Source organism: Prunus avium, chromosome 2, assembly GCF_965620075.1.
Source record: "Prunus avium chromosome 2, drPruAviu1.hap1.1, whole genome shotgun sequence".
In the NCBI taxonomy this organism is placed as follows: Eukaryota; Viridiplantae; Streptophyta; class Magnoliopsida; order Rosales; family Rosaceae; genus Prunus; species Prunus avium.
This window is the reverse complement of record NC_142285.1, coordinates 34,388,287-34,409,719: the sequence shown is the minus strand read 5'-3', so window position 1 is coordinate 34,409,719 and position 21,433 is coordinate 34,388,287. Positions and strand designations below refer to the sequence as shown.

Genomic DNA, 21,433 nt, shown 5'->3' with positions numbered 1-21,433 from the left:
GGTTCAATAAAATTGCACTTGGAAATGTGGAATATTTGTTCCTACCCCCTTTTCACAAGCTTTGATTTGTTGACTGAACATCTATAATTACAGATAAAGAAATTGTATGAAGTTACCAGAACAACATAACCAAAGCTCTAAAATTAACTTTTGACAAGGGTGAGATGGTTAACTTTCTTTGGTTACAAGTCAAAGTGAAAACGTTACTTCTTCCTTTTCTTTCCCCCTAAAGATGGGGTGACCGGAGCTGCTGGTCTTTTCTTCTCAAATGCTTTGGTTCTGCTGTCTAAATCTTCATTGTCATAACCGTCATCTCTAGCAGCAGCCAATGCAGACTCCTCCTCAATTTTGGCAGCATTTCTTCTTCCAGCATCCAACTTGTAGTGTAATTTCCTTTCAAGGGGATCATCTGAAGGTGAAAATTTGGATGGCCAGGGAACTTTAGCACCTAGTCCAAGCCTGAGAAAACCAATAAAGAGTTCTGCAGAAAGTCAACAACGACACAATAACAGTAATATTGAAAAATTAAAGATAATTATACTCCCTTCAGCCCAAAATAAACAAATATATAAACTTGCCTGGCAGTTCTACTCTGTATTTCAAAAGGCTCATCTTCTGCAGGTTCAGTCACGTTATTAACCCATTTTTTAGCCTGCATATTGGTAAATTTTCAAGCACAAACAAAGTTAGATTTTGAAAATCTAATATTAAGGCAGTGACATTGCAGTGGGGGATAGTATTGTACTTAGACTCCATTGCACCCCATTCATAAGGATTTTCGACAAGATTGCTGTAACATCAATCGCAGAAATAAGTACTCTTTCAGGACAAGTTAAGGAGAGCCTGCATTGATGTAAATGTTATTTATCTGTATCATCAGATAAAAGTCACATAATCTTTACATAGTTATCATATGCTGACACGATCCGATTTATAGCACTCTGGTTTTGTTTCAAATTAGTTTAAATTCCAACACCATAATTTTCCTCACTGTTGGTATGCTGCGGAAATTCACAATCCAATCGCAAATCATTCTTTTAGAACAACAGTTATATTTCAAGTTCATTCACGTGAATACACACACACACACACAAAGATAGCTCCTTCAAGAAACCTATCACTTCATATCATCATATCTCAAATGCTACTAGATGTTCATTGCAACAGTTCTAGCTATTCTAGACCGTATAGACCAGACTTGCGAGGAGTCCTTATAAATCAGTTTATTGTTCATAGCACAATGAAAGAAAACTAACAAAATTATCATACCAATTCCAAAGCTTTATCCAATTTAACTACTTGAGGACGATCCTTTTTCTGTGGAGTCTTGTTGGTGCCCATTGCAACTTCCTACACACAGACCGGAGAATACAGCACAGACTCTTAATGTGAAGACCCATATTTTTAAAAGTATATGTATTAATAATTTGAGGATTAAATATTTTACTGCATACTTAGTTATATATTTAAATTGATTATATATAAAAATTAATAACATGGATTAAGAGTTTATACGTGGCATCCTTACATTGTTTTCTTGGAGAGAAAGAGTGTTCTCTCTTTTCTTAAATTGGAAATATATTTGGACGTGGTTAGTAGGCTGAAGGTGGTTTTTCCCATTAAATTAGTTGTCAATTAGTTGATGCATTACCATGCATTTGGACAACTCATGCTTACAATTTGGTGACTAGGCTTTATCTTAGCTTGAGGTGGAGTTCACAATTTCATTAGGTGCCACAACCCTTAGAAAGAAAACTCCTGACCCTGACACATAGCAGCTTATAGAAAAGAGTGGCAACCAAGTTATCTGTTTGTGAGAGAGAGAGATGATGATGATGATGATGAAATTCTTGGATGGCATATAGGCTTGGCTTGTGTTTTCTGGCGCAATGCTTTGGAATTGAGGTAGGAGTTTTTTGGGGAGCCTTTTATAGAGATTGATTTGATTAAATTTCATAAACATTATATTATGCATGGTATTACAATTTGGTTGGTATTCTTTGTTATTAGGTGTTTACTTGTTATTAATTATTCAATCAATGTTGGTGTGGTTATATTTTGATACATGAGATAAATAAAAGGCATAATTATTATCATGTTATGGAAATTAATTGGAATTCTTGGGTTGAGAAAATAATTATTGGAAAAGCTAGTAATGGAAATGATATTTTGTGAAGTTGAGTCTAACTCTTGGTAGGTACCATGTCTCAGGGATCCTACAGTATACATTGTTTTTATTGGGAGATTTGGTACTGGCGACAAAGAGTTAGGCAACATGACTAACAAAAGGGGAATTTTGGGATAATTGAGATAAATGTTAGTTCATATAAATGAGCATTCGGGACCCAATGGTATAAGCATGGTATGGGACGTGCAGGTCTGCTTGTCAAGTTATATGAATTAATGAGAATAGATGAAGGACATACGTACATTATTATTATTGATATGGTATTTGACTGAGTGACTGCATGTTACTTAATTTAGTTATATTAATATACCGTGAAAATGTTCATGTCCCTACTGAGCTGTGGTTTCGCTCACCCCTTTATAGACATTGTAGGCGTAAAACCCTAAAACCCAAAAGACGGAGGATAGGCAAGCTAAAGTTAATGAGAGTTATAGAGCTTCATTTATTTATTGTACACTTGTAAGACTTTGGATCTATTTTTATAAGATAAGTAACTTTTAAAACCCATGTTTCTACTTTTATTTTTTTGGTTATATATATATATACAGTCCCGATCTCTTGGACCACAGGAGTCCAAGAGATTGTGGTCATCCACTATTGGATATTAATTCAATGGTTTAAAAAAGTTTCTTAAAAGGAGTGCAAGAGTGAGTGAACCGTTGAATTTATATCCAACGGTAAGTGACCACAGATCTCTTGGACCCCTGTAGTCCAAGAAATCAGGACTGTATATATATATATATATATATATATATATATATATATTTTATTTTCTCCTGCACTGTGCACAGGATTTCCACCGACCCCACGTCAGGGCATGACGCTTAATCAAACTCAAACCAATATACTCCATTAACAACTAAATTAGCTAGCCCATGGATCACACCATGAAACACCAAATAGTATATATAAACACAAAAACATATCAACACCAACTAAACAATTAAAGGGTTTTGATTGATCATATCTCATACTAGATTAAGAGGCCAACAGTAACCACACAGACACAGACCAAAAGTTTAGAGCACAATAATTGAAGTAGGAAACAAAGCTAGGGTTTTGAAGAGCATATCAATTCCCAGATAAGCTAGCTGTTGTGAAGCTCTGAATTTGGGATTTGAGGAGGAGCTGTGGCTAAGGTTTTTTATGGCAATGGTGTACAAAAGGAGAAGGGTTTTACAGAAACAGAGAGAAAGATCGATCCTTGTAGGTTTTCTTTTGTTGGGCTTCAACTGAAGAAGGGTCCTGGACTTTGATGACTTCGATTCCTAATGAACACCGCTCTTCCCACACCAATGTATTTTTGTTGGTTCAAATAAGGCATGATAAATTTTTTTGCTTAATAAAGAAAATTTTGAGACCATATAATAAAGATTTTTCTATACTGCAGTTAACAACACTTTTTTGAAATACGAATAAATGGTCGATATTATTGTATCATTGTTCATACTTCAACCTTAAACCTAATATTTGTCGATATGATTGATAATTTTTTGGCAAAATAAAAAGATATGATTGATAACTTAAAAAAAAGTGAATTTCCAAAATGTAAAAACTAATTACCAATTATTCATTATTCTAGTTTCGCGAGCTTGAATTTCTCTTCCTAATTTAGAAAATTAAAAAGTAAATTTGTGGCTTAAAGTGGAGTTGACAGATATTCAAATAACTCAAATCTATTAGCACACGTTACTTTAAATTCAAATTAATTATTAAAAAAAATTGAGAGATATTTACAAGCAACCAAGGAGTTTGAACTAACTAAATAGTCCTTTGAAATTATATGCTTTTCTTTTTGAAACTTGAAATTTATATTTTTGAATTACTTCTTTGCTACACGCATGATCTTTTATTTAAGAGCACTTGATCGTGTAGCCAAGTCTATACTCGATACCAACTTTCCTCAATATCACTTGTACTAAATTTTTTTTATATAAATTCTTTGAGACATGTCGATAATTTAGATAATAAGTTGGGATCTCTGATACGACTCTTTGTCGAAAAAGCTTGCCATACTTTAACTCAAATATCATCATCAATTTCTTTGATGATGGAGTTGTTGAAACTTGGAAAGAAAAGTTTGACTACCTCTTTATCTATGTAATCTATTTGACTTCATTATGAGAGACTCGCACTGTAATGATTCTTTGGTTTACCAATGTTTGCTCCTCGAAGCTCATAAGTTAAGCCCACAAAATATTTTCATTGTTTTTATGTCAAATATTGCTGCGTAAGTTATTCTATTTATGGGTTTGGTGGTTGGTCTTCTAAGATCTCTTTTATGTGGAAGTGGAGTTGATGAATTTGGTGGGATCTACTATCCTTTGGTGTGTTGTGGAATCATGAGTGGTGATGTAGATATTGTGACTTTTTCTAAGATTTCAATGTGAAATTTGAGTGAGTGGTAACTGATTTTTGAGTTTTTATGGATCATGTCATCTTCAACTCTGGGTGAGCTGTGATTTAAATACATACGGAGCTCAGTTTTCTTATTGTGTAATCTTGTAATGGTCTCTCATATTAATGAATCTATTATATTCATATTCTAGATTTTCAATATGAAAAGTTACTGCGTATATTTGATACACCACGTGACATGTTAACGTGGTATACGAAATTCACTCAAAGTATAAACACGTGTATTACTACGCTAAGTAATGAACAAGTATCAAATACACCCAATAACTTATCTTTTAATTTTTGTAATAATTTAGATTAAATAATAAAGGCGTTTGGCAGTTAGATTCAAGTCCAAAATATCCGATCAGATAACTGATTGCATAACTGAAACCATCGGCCCAAACCTACCAATGTCCAAAGTCCAACCTTAGAGCATGGACAGCTTACACTGATGAATAGGCCGTTTGCCCTCAAACTCAAAACCCCCACTTGTCACTTTCTGATTGGTTGTATTTATGCCTTGCTGCATATTCAAATATTCCCAGTGCAAAAGAGTGCCTCTGTACATATGGATAGGTCAGAACGTGCAAAATGACCAAATTGTACAACTGAAACAGCATCAACACAAGTTCAAATAAATTTTGGGTGTTTTGAGTCTTTGACTTTGCGACCGTGATATATGAGATACACTTTTGACAAGAAGTTTTAATTTTAGTGAGTGCAAGTATCGATAAAATTTTCCACACAATCAGTCAGTGGGGGGGTAGTCACCAAACTTTTTATGGAGGGCTAAATATCTTAATTTGGGAGTCATTACGTGATTATTTTTATTTTGTGTTTCAAAATTGTCCGTAACTACAAATATCTTAAAAGAGTACATCGAGCTATATGTAGGTTTGGGGACACCTGGCTCCATCGTTGTATACAACATGTGTGTTTTTTGTTTCGATAAGTTATTATCCGCATTCTTTCTTTTCATTTGTTAGTCTCAATCACGTGATCAGTTATTAAAAAAGATATCTTAATTGGATACACTTGTAAAAAACTATATGTGTTAAATACTGTGCAATATTCAAATCCAACATCCCCAATATGTGTGTATATGCATGCATGCAGAACTTTGCATTGCACTTTAAAGGTAAGTTCTCATTCTAGAAAGGAGAAGGAAGCCTTAAAGGTTTTAGTCCTATTAGTGGAAGTGTGCTAGAGATAATGGCATGCCTTTAAACAAATGCATACATATCCAAAAATGGGCCATAGTTACTGGGGAGGGCATGGACAGCTACATCACTGCCTCAGAGTTGCATAGTGTCCTAACTGATGGCTCAAACCTACAGGATACTGTCCTTGGGAATAACCAAGTCCAAGATATAGTATATACTTTCTATCCTCTGCCCTAAAAAAAGAAGTTGGTGGTACCCTATAAATAGAAAATTTTAGATGCATAACACCTGATGAGAATGTTAAAAGTAATAAAATCTACCAAATATTGCTTGAAATTGTCCTTTTCTTTTTTAAGTTTGAAGCGGTTCATAAGTGTTTAACAATTCGCTAAACGAATCAAATAACTCACTTACCGATCCCGATCAACCAATCCTTTAAAAAAAAGTGTAAAATTACCATGAAAAAATGACATTAAATTATGAGGAAACAAATCCTAAAACATTAATGGGTTTGAATTTGCATATGCCAACCATAATTTTCCCTTCCAATTTTACCCAGGAATGAGATGACCAATTCCCCTATTAAAAGCACAGAAAGACACACTTCATATCAACACTATGAAATCTAATCCTGCTTAATTAGGGTATCCCAGTTTTATCCCCAATCTACCCCCACAGAAGTTGCCATTTTTCAGATTTCTAGCAAAATCAAAGGAGAAGAAAGAAGGGCAAAATCGGAAAGAAAATAGGAAAATACAAAAAATAATTTTATAATAATTTACTAGTCCCAGATCGCCCACCCTTTCCCTTTATTCTAACAGAGGAAGCAACAGAGGCATCATCGTCGTCATCAGCGAAGATTAAGAGTCAAAGTCCAAAAGCCCGAGAGAGAGCCTTCTTCAGTTCTTCTTCGCCTTCTCAATTCTCCCCATTTGTTTCTCTAAAACCCATCTCTATCTCTTCGAAATCCGAAACCTTTCAAAGCCACGCTTGTGCAATCTCAAATCGTTGTATTTATTATTGGTTACAGTTTTGTCCGAAAGTCTTCGCCTTTTTTACACCATTGCCATAAAAAAACCCTAGCCTCACTTGCCGCTGAAAACCCAATTCAAAGCTTCGCAATAGCTCTTCTGTCTGAAAATTGGTATATTTTTTTCTTTCAAAACCCTAGCCAAATTTCCTGCTTCAATTTATGGTGCTTTTAAGGTTAGATTCGATGATTTGGTGTGCGAATTTTATTTAGTGCCGTTGGGAATATAGCTGGATTTTAGGGCGCTGTGAATTTTGTAGGTTGAATAGCAGATTTGGTTGTGTTAGTGCTCAGGTTTGGTATCGCTAATTTTATTTTTGTTTGAAAGTTTGGCCCTTTTTTTTATAGGCATTGAACTGATTGGAGCTACCTGAGTGGTTTAGCTTTGGAGTTTAAATATTGGGAATTCTATTGCGTTTTAGATAACGTATTGCAGATCAAATTGATTTGGTTAAGTTCTGTTGCTTTTTCTACGTCGTATGAAAATTAGGGCATATATATATCTAAAAGATATGAACTGGAAAAAATTGGGTGTTGCGAATTATCAGGACACAAATTTTATTAGTTGTCCTAAGAGCTTAACGTTTTGTTTATGATATCAAATTTGGAAACTACAATCTATTATATGTGTTTTATTTTAGTTTTGAATCTTCCCTGAGTAAATTTAATATTGTTTTAAACAATAGAGAATCAAACTTTCAGGCAATTCTTAGACATGATTTCCTTGAACATGCGTGTGTAAAATTCTATATGTTAGTAGCTTCAGTAGAATAAATCCAGACTTGGATTCTGTATTCTGGAATAGGTGTTACTTTTTTCTTTGTGTTACTACTCCAAACTTTTTGGTAATGTTTATTGGGAGGAGCAAAGTATCACTTTGTACCGGATTGGTTTAGCCCCAGAAACTTTAGAAGTCAAACTTTCAACTTAAAATGTTGGATAGGTTTACAATAGATGACGTTGCTTTACTTGAATCACACTTACTGGATGCTCCATATTGGTTGTTTGTGAGAGCTGAAATCCTTTTGCTTCATACTCAATCCATCCTGTCTTGTTCCCCACAAAGCAAGTTTTCACTTGTATATTCTAGCATTGTTTTTTGAAATCCATATGTTATGCATTCCATGCAATACATTTTAGGGTTTCAAAAACTATATCCTGGTTACTAGCTAAATGTTTTGCCTGCTATCAATTTGCATTATGTAGCTCTTGATGTATGCGTTATATTCATGAGGTCTGGCTTCTGAATCCTTGTGTGTTGCATATATTCTTATCTCAAACTGCATTCAACTTAATGTGACTGTTACTTCTTCTGGTGATGGCTTTTGTCAGACTTCACAGGGCAACGATGTTTTAACTAAGTTGTTTAGCTTGACAGCTTCTTGTAGCAGTTCGATGCTGGGGGCAGTATGCCGATGATAGTTGGGAGAAATGCAAAGGTATCATGCCACCGGCTGCACTAGTGCAGTTAATAACAACGCCATAGGTGGGACATCAGGGAGGGATTCTGTGCGAGCTGATTCAGCTGCATTGCCTGCTAACTTATCTCTAGCTTCGAGGTAACTGGGTTCCACAAGTATGTTGTATTACCTTTCTTTTGTGGAGAAAAAATTTGATTTTTCCTCTGGGAATTGTTATTATCTAAAATAGTCATCCTGCACTCCTTCCTCTCTTATTATAATTTTTTTTATTATTATGGAGGAGTGTAGGATTACCATTTTGGAGTGGCAATACCATCTCCATTTCCTTTTTTGGTCATATTATAATTATAACTTAAATTATCTTTATTGTGTCATCACTTAGAGACTATTTTGGCTCACAATTTTGTAACTTCCAATATTTCCAAGATTATATTGACTCTATAATGGTTGTATTATTAAAGTGTTTCATGGGAGAGTTATTCAATGTTTTGACTATTCTATTTATAAATTGAGTGTTTCCTCTGTCATAAAATGTGGCGAATTGTTCTTAATTGTGTAGGCGCACATCGCAGTTAAACCCTTACAAGTTGAAGTGCGAAAAAGACCCTTTGAATGGCCGGTAATTTTCGCAACTGATTATTGTCCTTTTGCTTAAAATATCTGTAAAGAAGAAAGGCTCTAAATATCTGTAGAGAAGGGACATTCATATGCCATTATAGTCTGGGTTTCCTTTGTTTTATTTCATTATCATACCGACCAAAAGAAAACAGGTGCATAAGTTGCTGTAAGGTTTTACTGCTGGATATATTAACTAATGTGTTTTTTTTTTTTGCATCATAAATCTATTTCTGCTGACTATGGTTCTTAGTTCAAAATATATATATTTTTTGTTTTTTGAAAAATCTTTTTTAATTTGTATAATCTCAGACTTGGGCCACCTGACTTTCACCCCCAAACTCCAAATTGCCCAGAGGAGACTCTTACCAGAGAATATGTGCAGTTTGGATACAGAGAGACTGTTGAAGGAATTGAGGTACAATTTTATAATGAAGTAATCTACAAAAATATTTTAAGAGGCTCTTAAGAAAGACTATCAATCTGAAACACCCATGTAGTTATTTCTTCATCCAAAAACACTGGAATAGAAATTTACTCCTAATAACCATTTGTGCACGTCCCTCTGCACTGTTCTGAAGAGTCTTGTTTCTTTTCTTTTCTTTTCCAATCCATATCAAAGCATATTTTATCAAGGCCATCTTTTTTATGGCCTGATCTTAATTTGGATTATCATATATCTTGTTAAGGTCTTTTGAGATTCAAATTTTTGTGGGTCCATCACAAGTGGGTTTTTATGATGACTTGGTGAATTTTTCAGGAATCTAGAGAGATATCGCTGAGTCAGGCTCAAGTGTTTAACAAGCCTCTTGTCTTCAGATGCAAAGAGGTAAATCACTTAATTTGTATAGTTATTAGGTAGATCTCCATTTTGGTTTAAATGTCAGAGTTCTTTCTACCGCCTTCTTTGGATTTTAGTACTCTCCATTGAAAAGCATTTAGTAGATTATATGAATTTTAAGTTTTCTCTTACCTTTCAGGCCATAAAAAAACGTTTTAGGGCCATCAATGAATCTCGTGCTCAAAAGAGGAAGGTAGTTTATCCTTTCTCAACAATTTTTTGATGTTTGTGGAAATTTCTTCTGCATAAAACTCTTCGGTTTTTGAGGATTTTATATGATTGGTGTCACATTATGGTGTATTATATGTTTAATTTTTTCCATGGCAGGCTGGTCAAGTGTACGGTGTCCCTCTTGTTGATACACTATTGTCCAAGCCAGGCGTTTTTCCTGAACAGAGGCACTGCGGTGAAGACTTACGAAAAAAATGGATTGAGGTGTGCCTTTTGTGTTCTCAATTAAGCAGTTGTTTCTAATAATGGGAACCAAATTTTTGTATAAAAAGAGCAAAGCAGTAGCCATGCTGTCCTCTCTAATTGTCCATTTATGCTTGAGAAACTCTGAAACATAGAAACATCTAGGCGCAATTGCCCCTTCAGTTGCACTGTTAACTTGTGTAAATAGGAAACTCTGTGGTATGGTGACTGTGGTTCATCCCAAACATCTTAACATCATGCTGAGGGCAGCAAAATGAGGGCCACCTTTATTCTCACAAAAATGAGGACTACAGTTATTATTATATATACCATGGCTTTCTGCAAAATGGCATAATTTTGAGTAATCTTGAGCTATTCGGGTATTCTGTAATTAGTTGTAGTTTGGAATTTTATTCACATTGCCAAATATTGAGTGTTTAAGAGGAAAATCACTCTCAAACGATGAACTTGTCCAAAGTTTTCAAACAAAAAGGTACATCAAGTTGGTGAGTGAGAATTTGATAATGATGGAGAGGTATCCCTCAAAATATAAAGAAAATAGACATGAAATGAAGTCAGGAAGTCATCGGGCTAGTGGAGGGTCTACCTGTGAAATACTGGGTTGGGCATACCTAGAGGTTTAGGAAAAACTGATAAGAAGTTCTGCTGTTGATAACTCATGCTATTTATTTCTTCTTTATATGTTGATTATATACTCTTTTTCCCATTCTGTTCCAGGGTCTATCACAACAACACAAGCGCTTGCGTTCGTTGGCTGATCATGTTCCTCACGGGTATAGGAAAAGATCCCTATTTGAAGTTCTTACAAGGAATAATGTTCCATTGCTGAGAGCAACTTGGTTTATTAAAGTAACTTATCTTAATCAGGTATATATGCTTGCACATTCACAACAGAACTGAGTTCTGACCTTAACCTGTTTGTCAATACTTTTCATGTTGGAAGTTTCCAGTAGCATGTTATTGCTGCATTTTTTGCAGGTCAAGCCAGGTTCTGCCATTATTTCTTCTGGGGCACCTGATAAAGCTCAGTTGTCCCGCACAGAGCTCTGGACAAAAGATGTTATCGATTACCTGCAGTACCTTCTCGATGAGTTATTCTCGAGAAATAATTCTCATTCTACTTCACACAACAGAGATCGTTCGCCACAAACGGTTTATGCTGGGTCAGTTCCACAAAGGAGTGATCCAGCATCAGCAGTCCTTGACGGTGAGGAGCCTTCCCTACATTTCAAGTGGTGGTATGTGGTGCGGCTCTTGCAATGGCATCATGCCGAGGGGCTGCTTCTTCCTACTCTTATTATTGAGTGGGTTCTTAGTCAACTGCAGGTATTAGTTTTTTTTATATGTTTATTGTTTAAAGATTATTTACCAATGTTAAAATTATCTTAATATGCTTCTAACACTAATATTTGTGCTCTTGCAGGAGAAAGAATTGCTTGAGATTATGCAGTTGCTCTTGCCTATTGTATATGGTGTTCTGGAAACTGTTGTTTTATCTCAAACATATGTGCGCAATCTTGTTGGGGTAGCCGTTCGTTTCATTCGCGAACCTTCTCAAGGAGGGTCAGATGTTGTGGATAACTCTCGTAGGGCATATACAGTGTCTACCGTGGTTGAGATGCTTCGTTATTTAATACTTGCTGTACCTGATACATTCGTAGCTTTGGACTGCTTTCCTTTACCATCTTGTGTAGTCTCTTATGTAGTGAATGATGGATTACCAAAGATGTCCGAGGATGTGAGAAAGATTGGAAACGGTTCGGCAGAAGTTGCTTCTGCGTTCAGAAGTAAAGGTTTTGATGCACAATATCAGTCCTTGGCCTTTGATCATGTTGTTTCATCCATTCAGAAACGTGCTGACAATCTTGCAAAGGCTGCAAGCCCTAGTTATCCAGTCCATAGTATTGCTAAAGCTGTACAGGCCCTGGATAGATCTCTTGTTCAGGGAGATGTTCGAGGGGCTTATAGATTTCTGTTTGAAGATCCTTGTGATGGAGTCGCAAATGAAAGTTGGATCACAGGAGTTAGTCCATGCTTGAGAACATCGTTGAAGTGGATTGGAACTGCGAACTTGTCATTTGTTTGCTCTGTGTTTTTCCTTTGTGAGTGGGCAACATGTGATTTCAGGGATTTTCGAACTGCCCCACCTTGTGAGCTGAAGTTTACTGGCAGAAAGGATTTTTCTCAGGTACATGTTGTAATTCAGCTTTTGAAACTCAAGATAAGAGATTTACAATGTTCACCTCAAGGTAAGAATGACAGCTTCCTTGGAGTCAGCAGTGTTGCAAAAGGTTCCACCCAGCATAATAATTTTCCTGTCAGAATATCCATGGGAAATTCCTATGAAACTAAGAATAGATCAAAAAATGGTGATCAAAGAAGTATAAAATCGTCAAATATATTTGAGAGCCCAGGTCCTTTACATGATATTATAGTGTGTTGGATTGATCAACATGAAGCAGGAAAAGGAGAAGGTTTCAAGCGCCTTCAACTACTTGTAATTGAACTCATACGATCTGGTATTTTTCACCCCCATGCCTATGTTAGGCAGCTGATAGTTAGTGGAATTATGGATACGAATGGACCAGTGGTTGAAGTAGACAGACGGAAGAGGCATTATCGAATCCTGAAGCTGTTGCCTGGGCTCTTTATGCGTGATGCTTTGGAAGAAGCAGGGATTGCTGAAGAACCTCAACTTTCAGAGGCTATGAACTTATACTCAACTGAGCGCCGCCTAATACTTCGTGGGCTTCTCTCTGATCAAAATAAAAATGCGAATATGATTGTGTCTGCTCTGAAGCAAAAGCATTTTCCTATCCCTGGAAAGGACGGTCCTTTGCCAGTTTCTGTTGATCAGTGGAAGGCGGTTCAGTCATCATCCAACATATTGTCTGTTAAAGGTGGCAAATCTGATGCTGATCTTGAAGAACTAAAGGAAGCAATCTCAGTTCTGTTGCAACTCCCAAATAGTTCATCCCCATCAACAGAAACAGGACTTGATGAATCCCAAGGGAGTGTGAAGAGGCCTTTTGGGTCAATTTATAATAAGATGGATCTGGGAGAAGGCACCCCTGGGTGTGAAGAATGCAAAAGGGCAAAGAGGCAAAAGGTGAGTGATGAAAGGAGCTCATATATCCAAGGAAATTCTCCAATTCCCTCTGACGATGAAGATACCTGGTGGATGAGGAAGAGACTTAAATCCTTGGAGCCAATGAAGGTTGATCCACCAGTTAAGTCAACCAAACAGGTCTCTAGGAATCGGCAGAAAATAGTTCGTAAAACTCAAAGTCTTGCTCAACTAGCAGCTGCTAGGATTGAGGGTAGCCAGGGAGCATCTACAAGTCATGTGTGCAATAATAAAGTAAGCTGTCCTCATCATAGAACTGGACTGGAGGGAGAAACTCCAAAGTCTACAGATCCAACCAAAGTGAGCCATGGTGGAGATATTGTTTCAATTGGAAAAGCTTTAAAGCAGCTACGATTTATGGAGAAGAGGACTATTACGGTTTGGTTGATGACTGTTATTAGGCAGCTTGTTGAAGAGACTGAAAAGACTATTGCTAAGGTTGGCCAATTTGGTAGGACTTTCACATCTGTTGATGATAGGAGCTCCATACGGTGGAAGCTCGGTGAAGATGAACTTTCTGCTGCATTGTATTTGATGGATGTTTCAAATGATTTAGTTTTAGCAGTCAAGTTTCTGCTTTGGTTGCTGCCAAAGGTTAGTAGCCCCAGTTCTACATTCCATAGTGGGAGAAACATTCTGCTGTTGCCGAAAAATGTTGAAAGCCAAGTGTGTGAAGTGGGGGAGGCATTTCTTATATCATCCCTTCGAAGGTGCACTTTCTATCTCTATAAATCTGCTAAAAAATATGTTGACAGTTCTGCTTCTTCTCTAATTACAATTTTACTTATCTATCCCTTTTTTGACAATATAATTAGGAGAAGAATGAAATGCACAGGGACAAATGAGTTTTTTGTTCTCTCCTTTAACAAGTACTTTTATCATTTATGAGGTTCACTTTTTGATTCTCTTGGAAGTAGGGAGACGTTGATTATAGTGGAGTTACAGTCTTGAGAGCACATTGCACAAACCACATTCAACATATTAAGATTAGTCTATACCCTTTGTTAACTTTTTGTTTTGTTTTTGTTTTTTTACAATTATTTGTCTGGCAAGTATAAGGCAGTCAGAACAAACTTGCTGTAGTTTCCCCAAACAGCAAACTCTCCTTCCATCTTTTGGGAGTAGTTTGTTTCCTTCTTTAATAAACTTACATAAATTCATTGCATCGACTCTTCTTGTCCAATTTAGTTCACAGTTGTATTGTTGCACACAATTGATAACAAATATCCAGCATATGCTAATTAGTCATGCTTGATTCTCATAAAGAAATTGCTGTTACTTTCATTTATGATCTCTCCCCCCCACTTTTCTAATTGTCCACGACTACTTAATTGCTTTTCTCTTCATATTGGTACTTGAGCATTTTTTTAGATCCTGTTGCATTTCCTAACAATGGATTTGGTTCAGGTATGAGAACGTAGTTATTGCTACAGATCTTATTCCAGAAGTCTTGTCAGCTATAATGCACCGTGCTTCAGCAGTAGTGGCATCTAATGGAAGACTTTCAGGGTCACCTGCCTTAGCATACAGTCGGTATTTGTCGAAGCGATACAGTAATGTGGCTAGTGTCATTGAATGGGAGAAGAATTTCAAGGCAACATGTGATAAGAGACTTCTTTCTGAACTCGATTCTGGACAATCAGTGGATGGAGAGTTGGGGTTTCCGCTTGGTGTTCCAGCAGGGGTTGAAGATCTTGATGATTTTTTCCGCCAAAAGATTAGTGGTGTCCGGTTGTCCAGGGCGGGCTTAAACATGAGAGAAATAGTGCAACGAAATGTGAATGTCGAGGATGCCTTTCATTATTTTTATGGCAAAGAGAGAAAACTCTTTGCTGCTGGTGCTCATAAAGGCCCTCCTGTTGAAAAATGGGATGATGGATATCAGATAGCTCAAAAAGTAATTACAGAACTGATGGACTGCATTCGGCAGACTGGTGGTGCTGCTCAAGAAGGGGACCCCTCTTTGGTGTCTTCTGCTGTTTCTGCTATTGTGGGTAATGTAGGACAAATTATAGCAAAACTTTCTGATTTTAGAGCAGGGGGTAGCTATTCAAGTTTTCCAGCTGCCACTGATTCCCTGAACTGTGCAAGGCGTATTTTGCGCATCCATATAAGTTGCCTATGCCTCCTTAAGGAAGCTCTTGGAGAGCGCCAAACCCGTGTATTTGAGGTAGCTCTTGCGACAGAAGCTTGTTCTGCTCTTGCTGGGGTTTTTTCTCCTGGAAAGGCATCTCGAAATCAATATCAGTCATCTCCTGAATCCCATGATTCCAACACTAATGCTTCTAATGATATTTTGAACAGTTCTACAAAAATTGGTCTTGGGAGAACAACAAAAGTTGCAGCTGCAGTTTCTGCGCTAATTATCGGGGCAGTTGCTCAGGGGGTTACTAGCTTGGAGAGATTGGTGACTGTATTCAAGTTAAAGGAAAGGTTGGATATAATTCAGTTTGTAAGGAGTAGTAGATCCAACTCTAATGGTAATGCTCGGTCTTCTGGGGCATTTAAGGGGGATATCTCGCTTGAAGTTTATGTGCATTGGTTTAGACTGCTTGTCGGAAACTGCAGAACTGTTTCTGATGGATTGGTTGTGGAACTCTTGGGTGAACCCACTGTGATAGCTCTTTCGAGGATGCAGCGTATGCTGCCCCTTGGTTTGGTCTTTCCACCGGCCTATTCAATATTTGCTTTTGTTGTATGGCGGCCATTCCTTCTTAACACTAGCATTGCAGCCCGGGAGGATTTTAATCAATTATATCAATCTTTAACAACAGCTATAGGTGATGCTGTAAAGCACTCGCCTTTTCGTGATGTGTGTTTGAGAGATAGTCAGGGTTTCTATGATCTCGTAGCTGCAGATGGCAGTGATGCTGAATTTGCAGCCATACTAGAGTTGAATGGTTCAGACATGCTTTTAAAATCCAAGGCTTTTGTTCCGTTGCGTGCAAGGCTGTTTCTAAATGCTATCATGGATTGTAAGATGCCCCAGTCTTTATTTATGCAGAGTGAAGGAAATCAGGTTTCTGGACATGGCGAATCGAAGGTTCAATATGCAGAACGTGAAACAAAGCTTGTAGATAAGCTTGTACATATCTTAGATACCCTGCAACCTGCAAAATTTCATTGGCAGTGGGTAGAGCTCAGGCTCCTCTTGAACGAACAAGCACTCATTGAAAAGCTTGAGACTCAGGATATGTCCTTAGTGGATGCCATTCGTTCGTCCTCCCCTAGTCCTGAAAAGGCTGCTGCCTCTGAGAATGAGAAATATTTCATTGAAATCATCCTTACGAGATTATTGGTTAGACCTGATGCTGCACCCCTTTTCTCAGATGTGGTTCATCTTTTCGGGAGGTCACTAGCAGATTCTATGTTGTTGCAGGTGAAGTGGTTCTTGGGTGGCTCAGATGTTCTTTTTGGACGAAAAACCATTAGACAACGTCTTCTCAATATTGCTGAGAGTAAAGGTCTCTCAACTAAGACCCAGTTTTGGAAGCCTTGGGGATGGTGTAGTTATGGTTTTGATCCTGTGACAAACAGGGGAGATAAGAAGAAGTTTGAAGTCACCTCCCTTGAAGAGGGTGAGATGGTTGAAGAGGGAATAGATTCAAAAAAGTACGGGAAAGGGCTCACTCCAACATCTGATATTGAAAGCTACAATGTCACCCAGCAGCGTGTGACAGAGAGGGCTCTCATTGAATTACTTCTTCCTTGTATAGATCAAAGCTCCGATGACTCACGCAATACCTTTGCGAATGATTTGATCAAGCAGTTGAGTAATATTGAGATACAAATTAGTGCAGTTACTCGTGGGACAAATAAGCAAGCAGGGCCAGCTCCTTCTGGCGTTGAAGGTCCCACAAGCAAAGGAAATAATCGCAAAGGTATAAGGGGTGGGAGTCCTGGGTTAGCTAGACGTGCAGCAGTAGCAGCAGATTCTGCTCCACCATCCCCTGCAGCTTTGCGAGCTTCTATGTCGCTGCGATTGCAGTTACTCTTAAGATTGCTTCCTATCATTTGTGCAGACAGGTAATTCTACAGGTTTTTTTGGTTCAAATATTGTACTTATTTTGTTAGCATGAGAATATGCTTGTTTGTCTTGGATTACTAGTTGCCTGTGTCTCCGTCGCTGCTGATTCGTTTCAACACTATTTTTACATACACCTGTTTATTTGATTACATATATATATTTATGATTTGAGAGTTGAGAGCCAGTTAAGGTGTAGTGCATCAATCAGTTAATTTAATTTATTTCTACCATAGTCTCAATCTCTGTCTAACTACCCTAGTTGAACTGTGTACTTAGCATTCTTTTTTGATGCATTTTGTCTTTGGTTGTTGTGTAAAGATGTAAACAGATGTGAATTTTGATTGTATTGATGCACAGACATATATGTGGGTGCATCTGGTGGTAAAAAAAAGGTGACATTTCTGTTAGGATCATTTTGATCTGAACTATTTAATTTGAAGACTTTCTTTTCATGTTCTAGGAAAGAGATCCTTGAATCTCTATCCGGATCTATGTAAGTTAACTTGGAGTTCACTTGTGATGCAATATCCTCTCTTTTTTTTTTTTTTTTTTTTTTGGTGATTTCAGTCAATGCTTTATCCTTCAAACGGATGGAACTTGGACACATGATCATCACATGAATTTTTTTTCTTCTAAATTTTATTGATTTGTACTGTACCTCTTGGAATCCAACTTATTGTAAAATAAGATATAAAACTAAAAGGAATATCAACCTGTTGTCTATATAATGAAAAATGAGTAGCATGAAATTTTCTTTCCTCTGCCATTTATAATTTTTATGTCACAGCAAATTTTTTGGTATATTTTCAGGCACTCCACTTGTTGCCACTGTTGGTTATTTTAGCCTAGACAAATACATTCTTTTTGTAAGATACTAAGATATGCTTCAGAAATACTGGCTTGGGTTCTGTTACCTTTTCAACATCTGTATGTTGTATGTTTAGTGATCTGTGTTGCACGTGATAAAAAAATGTTGAAGATGTTCATAGCAAGGTTATTCTGTCATGTTAAAACATTTCAGCAGATTGGCAATTGACTAATTTGAACATATTGGAATTGTCAGGGAGCCATCTGGGCGAAACATGAGGCATGGGCTAGCCTCTGTAGTAATACGTCTTCTAGGAAACCGAGTTGTGAATGAGGATGCGGAGCTATGTGTCAATCTCATGCAGAGTTCTTTTTCCAAGAGGGAGGCAGAGTCTTCAACAGAGGCTGCCTCTGCTGCTTTTGCAGACTTGTCAAGTGAAAGTCTCTTTGATCAGTTACTGTTGGTTCTGCATGGGCTGTTAAGCAGTTGCCAGCCAAGTTGGTTGAGGCCTACTAAGTCAACAAATGAGAGTGGAAAAGATTTTGCTGCATTTGATCGCGAAATGGCAGACCATTTACAGGTTCGGTCTTTGTAACCTTCATATCCTCCATCCCTACCCTGTCCTAAAAAAAATAAAAATAGGAAAGCAAAGAAAGGAGGGAAAGCAAAGTCCTAAAGTGCTTCTTTTTTTCGGATGTAGTGGTGGTGCTATGTTATAAGCTATGTAACAAATTCCTTGTAACTATTCTATAACATACTCTGCACTCGAACAAAGGTAAAAAAGCTATGGACCTGTAGTCCTAGTTCCAAATTGCTACCATCAGTTTCAGTTCTATTTGGCCATGCTCAAAAGAAATTTATTGTTTGGAAGTCCTCTCCTCACTTTAAATTATTGTGTCAACTGATGTATATTACATTATATGGTACATTCCATGCCATTTAGCATGAATGTAGGGTGTGTTGGGATTGCCAACAAAATTAATTAAGCTCAAATACACTTATTGCTGGGTACCTTTTCTCCTTTAATTGTGTCTGATTCGATATTAGTTGAGGTTTTTAATTGAGCCTTCATTTGCTAAATTTGGTTAAGAATTTCAGTAAAGAAGTAAATGGTTCTCTACTTGTCTTGTGGATGCAGAATGACTTGGATCGCATGCAACTGCCGGAAAGGATTCGCTGGCGTATTCAAACTGCAATGCCTGTAGTTGTCCCTTCTATTAGGTGCTTTGTCTCTTGCCAACCACCACCTGTTCCGAATACTGCTTTGGCTGTTCTTCAAACCAGCATATCGACTCCTGGGTTTTATTCTGGAATCTCAAACCCACCTCAGAGAAATCAGGTTCCTCTGGCACGAACTGTAGCTAACATACCAGGGAAGTCTAAGTCATTGCCGTCACAGGATTATGATATGGATGTTGATCCATGGACGCTGCTGGAAGATGGTGCGGGATCAGGCCCATCTTCAAGTAACAGTGCTTTGATAGGCAGTGCAGACCATGGAAATCTTCGAGCATCTAGCTGGCTTAAAGGGGCTGTAAGGGTGAGACGGAAGGATCTCACATACATTGGTGCTGTGGATGATGACAGCTGAGTTTAAAAGCTAACTTTGTTGTTAATTCCATCGGGAGTGAGAACCCCCTCAGCAGGTAACTTCATGTTTACGTTCATTGTGCATAATTGGTATCAGGATCACGCTTGTTGTGCGGGTCCTTTTCTTTGATGACGGAGAAGCTGGTGAGAGGGAATTTTTTTGGGGGGGTGCGTGGGGTCTTTTTGGAAGAAATGTGAAGATGTTCTCGCGCAATCCATACAGCCGGTGCTTGTGCCTGATTGACTACTGACCCTTTGATCTCCCCTCATCCAACTGTGCACCTCTGCATGCTGTTCGGAGGTCTGTTGTATATAGGGATATTTTGTTCACTTTACCAATTGATCTGAGTAAGATATCTCCAGAATGATATGTAGCTGTTTCTTTATAATCAATTTATACTTTCTAGTCTCTCTCTCTCTCTCTCTCTCTCTCTCTCTCACACACACACACACACACACACACACACACACATGCACACGGATGTGTGCCTGCACAAACTCACACATGCATTTATACGTGTGCGCGTACACACATGCATTCATATTTGCATATGTGTTTAAATGTGTACATCTTATTTCATACATTGCACTTATAACTTTGCTTCAGTTTTTATGGGATCTTTTGTCCATGTCTAATCTGGTCTGATTGAAAAACAAAGTGACTTATAACTTTGCTTGGGAGATCATGTATTACGATTCTCCAAATCCACTTAAGTTTTTATCTGTCAAAAAATCGAAGTGCACAATATGGAGTCGATGTTCAGTTGGTAGTGGATATGCATCAAATTCATTGTTATTAGTATTATTGGATGGATGCTCATGCATTCCAAGGAAACTGGTCTTCAAGGAAAACATATAGTCTGTGGGGTGTCGATATTTGTAATTGGTGATTTCCCAATGGCTCTCTATGGAAGTTCAGGGTTGCAATGATACTCTGGTGATTTTGTATATGCATATTTTGATATGATCTTTACTGCTTTCGGAGGAACATTACTTTTGCATTTGAATTCGTTACGGTTGCAAGTATAGAATGTTCTTGTGCCCACTTCGCTTGTCGAAATCTTGTCGTCGGCATTCCATTTTGTCTTGGGAGAAATGGATGTCATGTTTTGCTTAGCGTCTTTGACTTGCAGAGCAATGTTATTAGACAGTCCAATGCTTGCGGCTCCCTTTGGTTACTGTTAATATTTGGTGCATCTCAATGCAATTAATTCTGTGGCAACTTTGCACTTAAAAGAGTATTTACTTGGAGGAAAAAACGAACCAAGGGGTCACATTGCAACCACCACATTTGAGAATTTAATGTAACAGGAATTATCCTATCCTTAGCAATCTCTGAATTCTCCTGAATTCCCATGATAATAAACGCATTGATCATAACCAATAGTCATTTGATTTAATTATAAAGACCATCTAGACAAGGGTTAAAACTTTCTAGTCTTAACATCCAAGTTCACTATTTGCAACCGTGGAAACTCATGGAACTAACTATTTTGTTGAGAAAGATAAACTAAGGATAAAGGAAAATTAAAATATTAGTTAAGGACTTCTAATCTCAGTTATTGGTCGCGTATATGGTATATGTTAAAAAAATATTTAACCCATCAACATATCTAATCTTAGAAGTCCTTAACACAAATCCGTATTGGAAAAGCTACCAAGGATGAAATGTAGTAGAATTCTATGACGGCTTTATCTAATTTGAGGATTTAATGAAGAAATGTAAGCAAAGGGTCATTTTGCAAATATTGGGAATTGTTACCCCACATTCTGACGGGGCTGGGGGAA

At 37.4% G+C, this 21,433-nt stretch overlaps 1 protein-coding gene and 1 pseudogene across 3 annotated transcripts; one reads left to right on the top strand and one right to left on the bottom strand.

Moving 5' to 3' along the window:
- Window positions 1-23: 23 nt before the first annotated feature.
- LOC148296926 (uncharacterized) lies at window positions 24-4,368 on the bottom strand (annotated as a pseudogene).
- Window positions 4,369-6,550: 2,182 nt separating this feature from the next.
- Window positions 6,551-20,054, top strand: CCT (RNA polymerase II transcription mediator). Of its 3 annotated transcripts, none has more exons than XM_021945067.2 (13): window positions 6,551-6,895; window positions 8,160-8,340; window positions 8,762-8,821; window positions 9,130-9,235; window positions 9,578-9,646; window positions 9,798-9,851; window positions 9,986-10,093; window positions 10,811-10,960; window positions 11,072-11,419; window positions 11,517-13,930; window positions 14,628-17,246; window positions 18,311-18,635; window positions 19,194-20,054. In XM_021945067.2, the coding sequence occupies exons 2-13, from the start codon at window positions 8,213-8,215 to the stop codon at window positions 19,644-19,646; spliced, it is 6,834 nt and encodes a 2,277-aa protein (XP_021800759.1). In that variant the 5' UTR covers window positions 6,551-6,895; window positions 8,160-8,212; the 3' UTR covers window positions 19,647-20,054. The 3 variants fall into 3 exon arrangements, with proteins under 3 accessions (XP_021800759.1, XP_021800765.1, XP_021800773.1); XM_021945073.2 differs by having other exon boundaries at window positions 8,152-8,340; XM_021945081.2 differs by having other exon boundaries at window positions 8,114-8,340.
- The last annotated feature ends 1,379 nt before the right edge of the window (window positions 20,055-21,433 follow it).

What these genes read in the sequence shown, in the direction of transcription:
- CCT (XM_021945067.2), top strand. Translation starts at nt 8,213, where the DNA reads ATGCAAAGGTATCATGCCACCGGCTGCACTAGTGCAGTTAATAACAAC. An exon ending in CTTATATCATCCCTTCGAAG is followed by an intron (nt 13,931 to 14,627) that starts GTGCACTTTCTA and finishes GATTTGGTTCAG; the next exon opens with GTATGAGAACGTAGTTATTG. An exon ending in CCTATCATTTGTGCAGACAG is followed by an intron (nt 17,247 to 18,310) that starts GTAATTCTACAG and finishes TGGAATTGTCAG; the next exon opens with GGAGCCATCTGGGCGAAACA.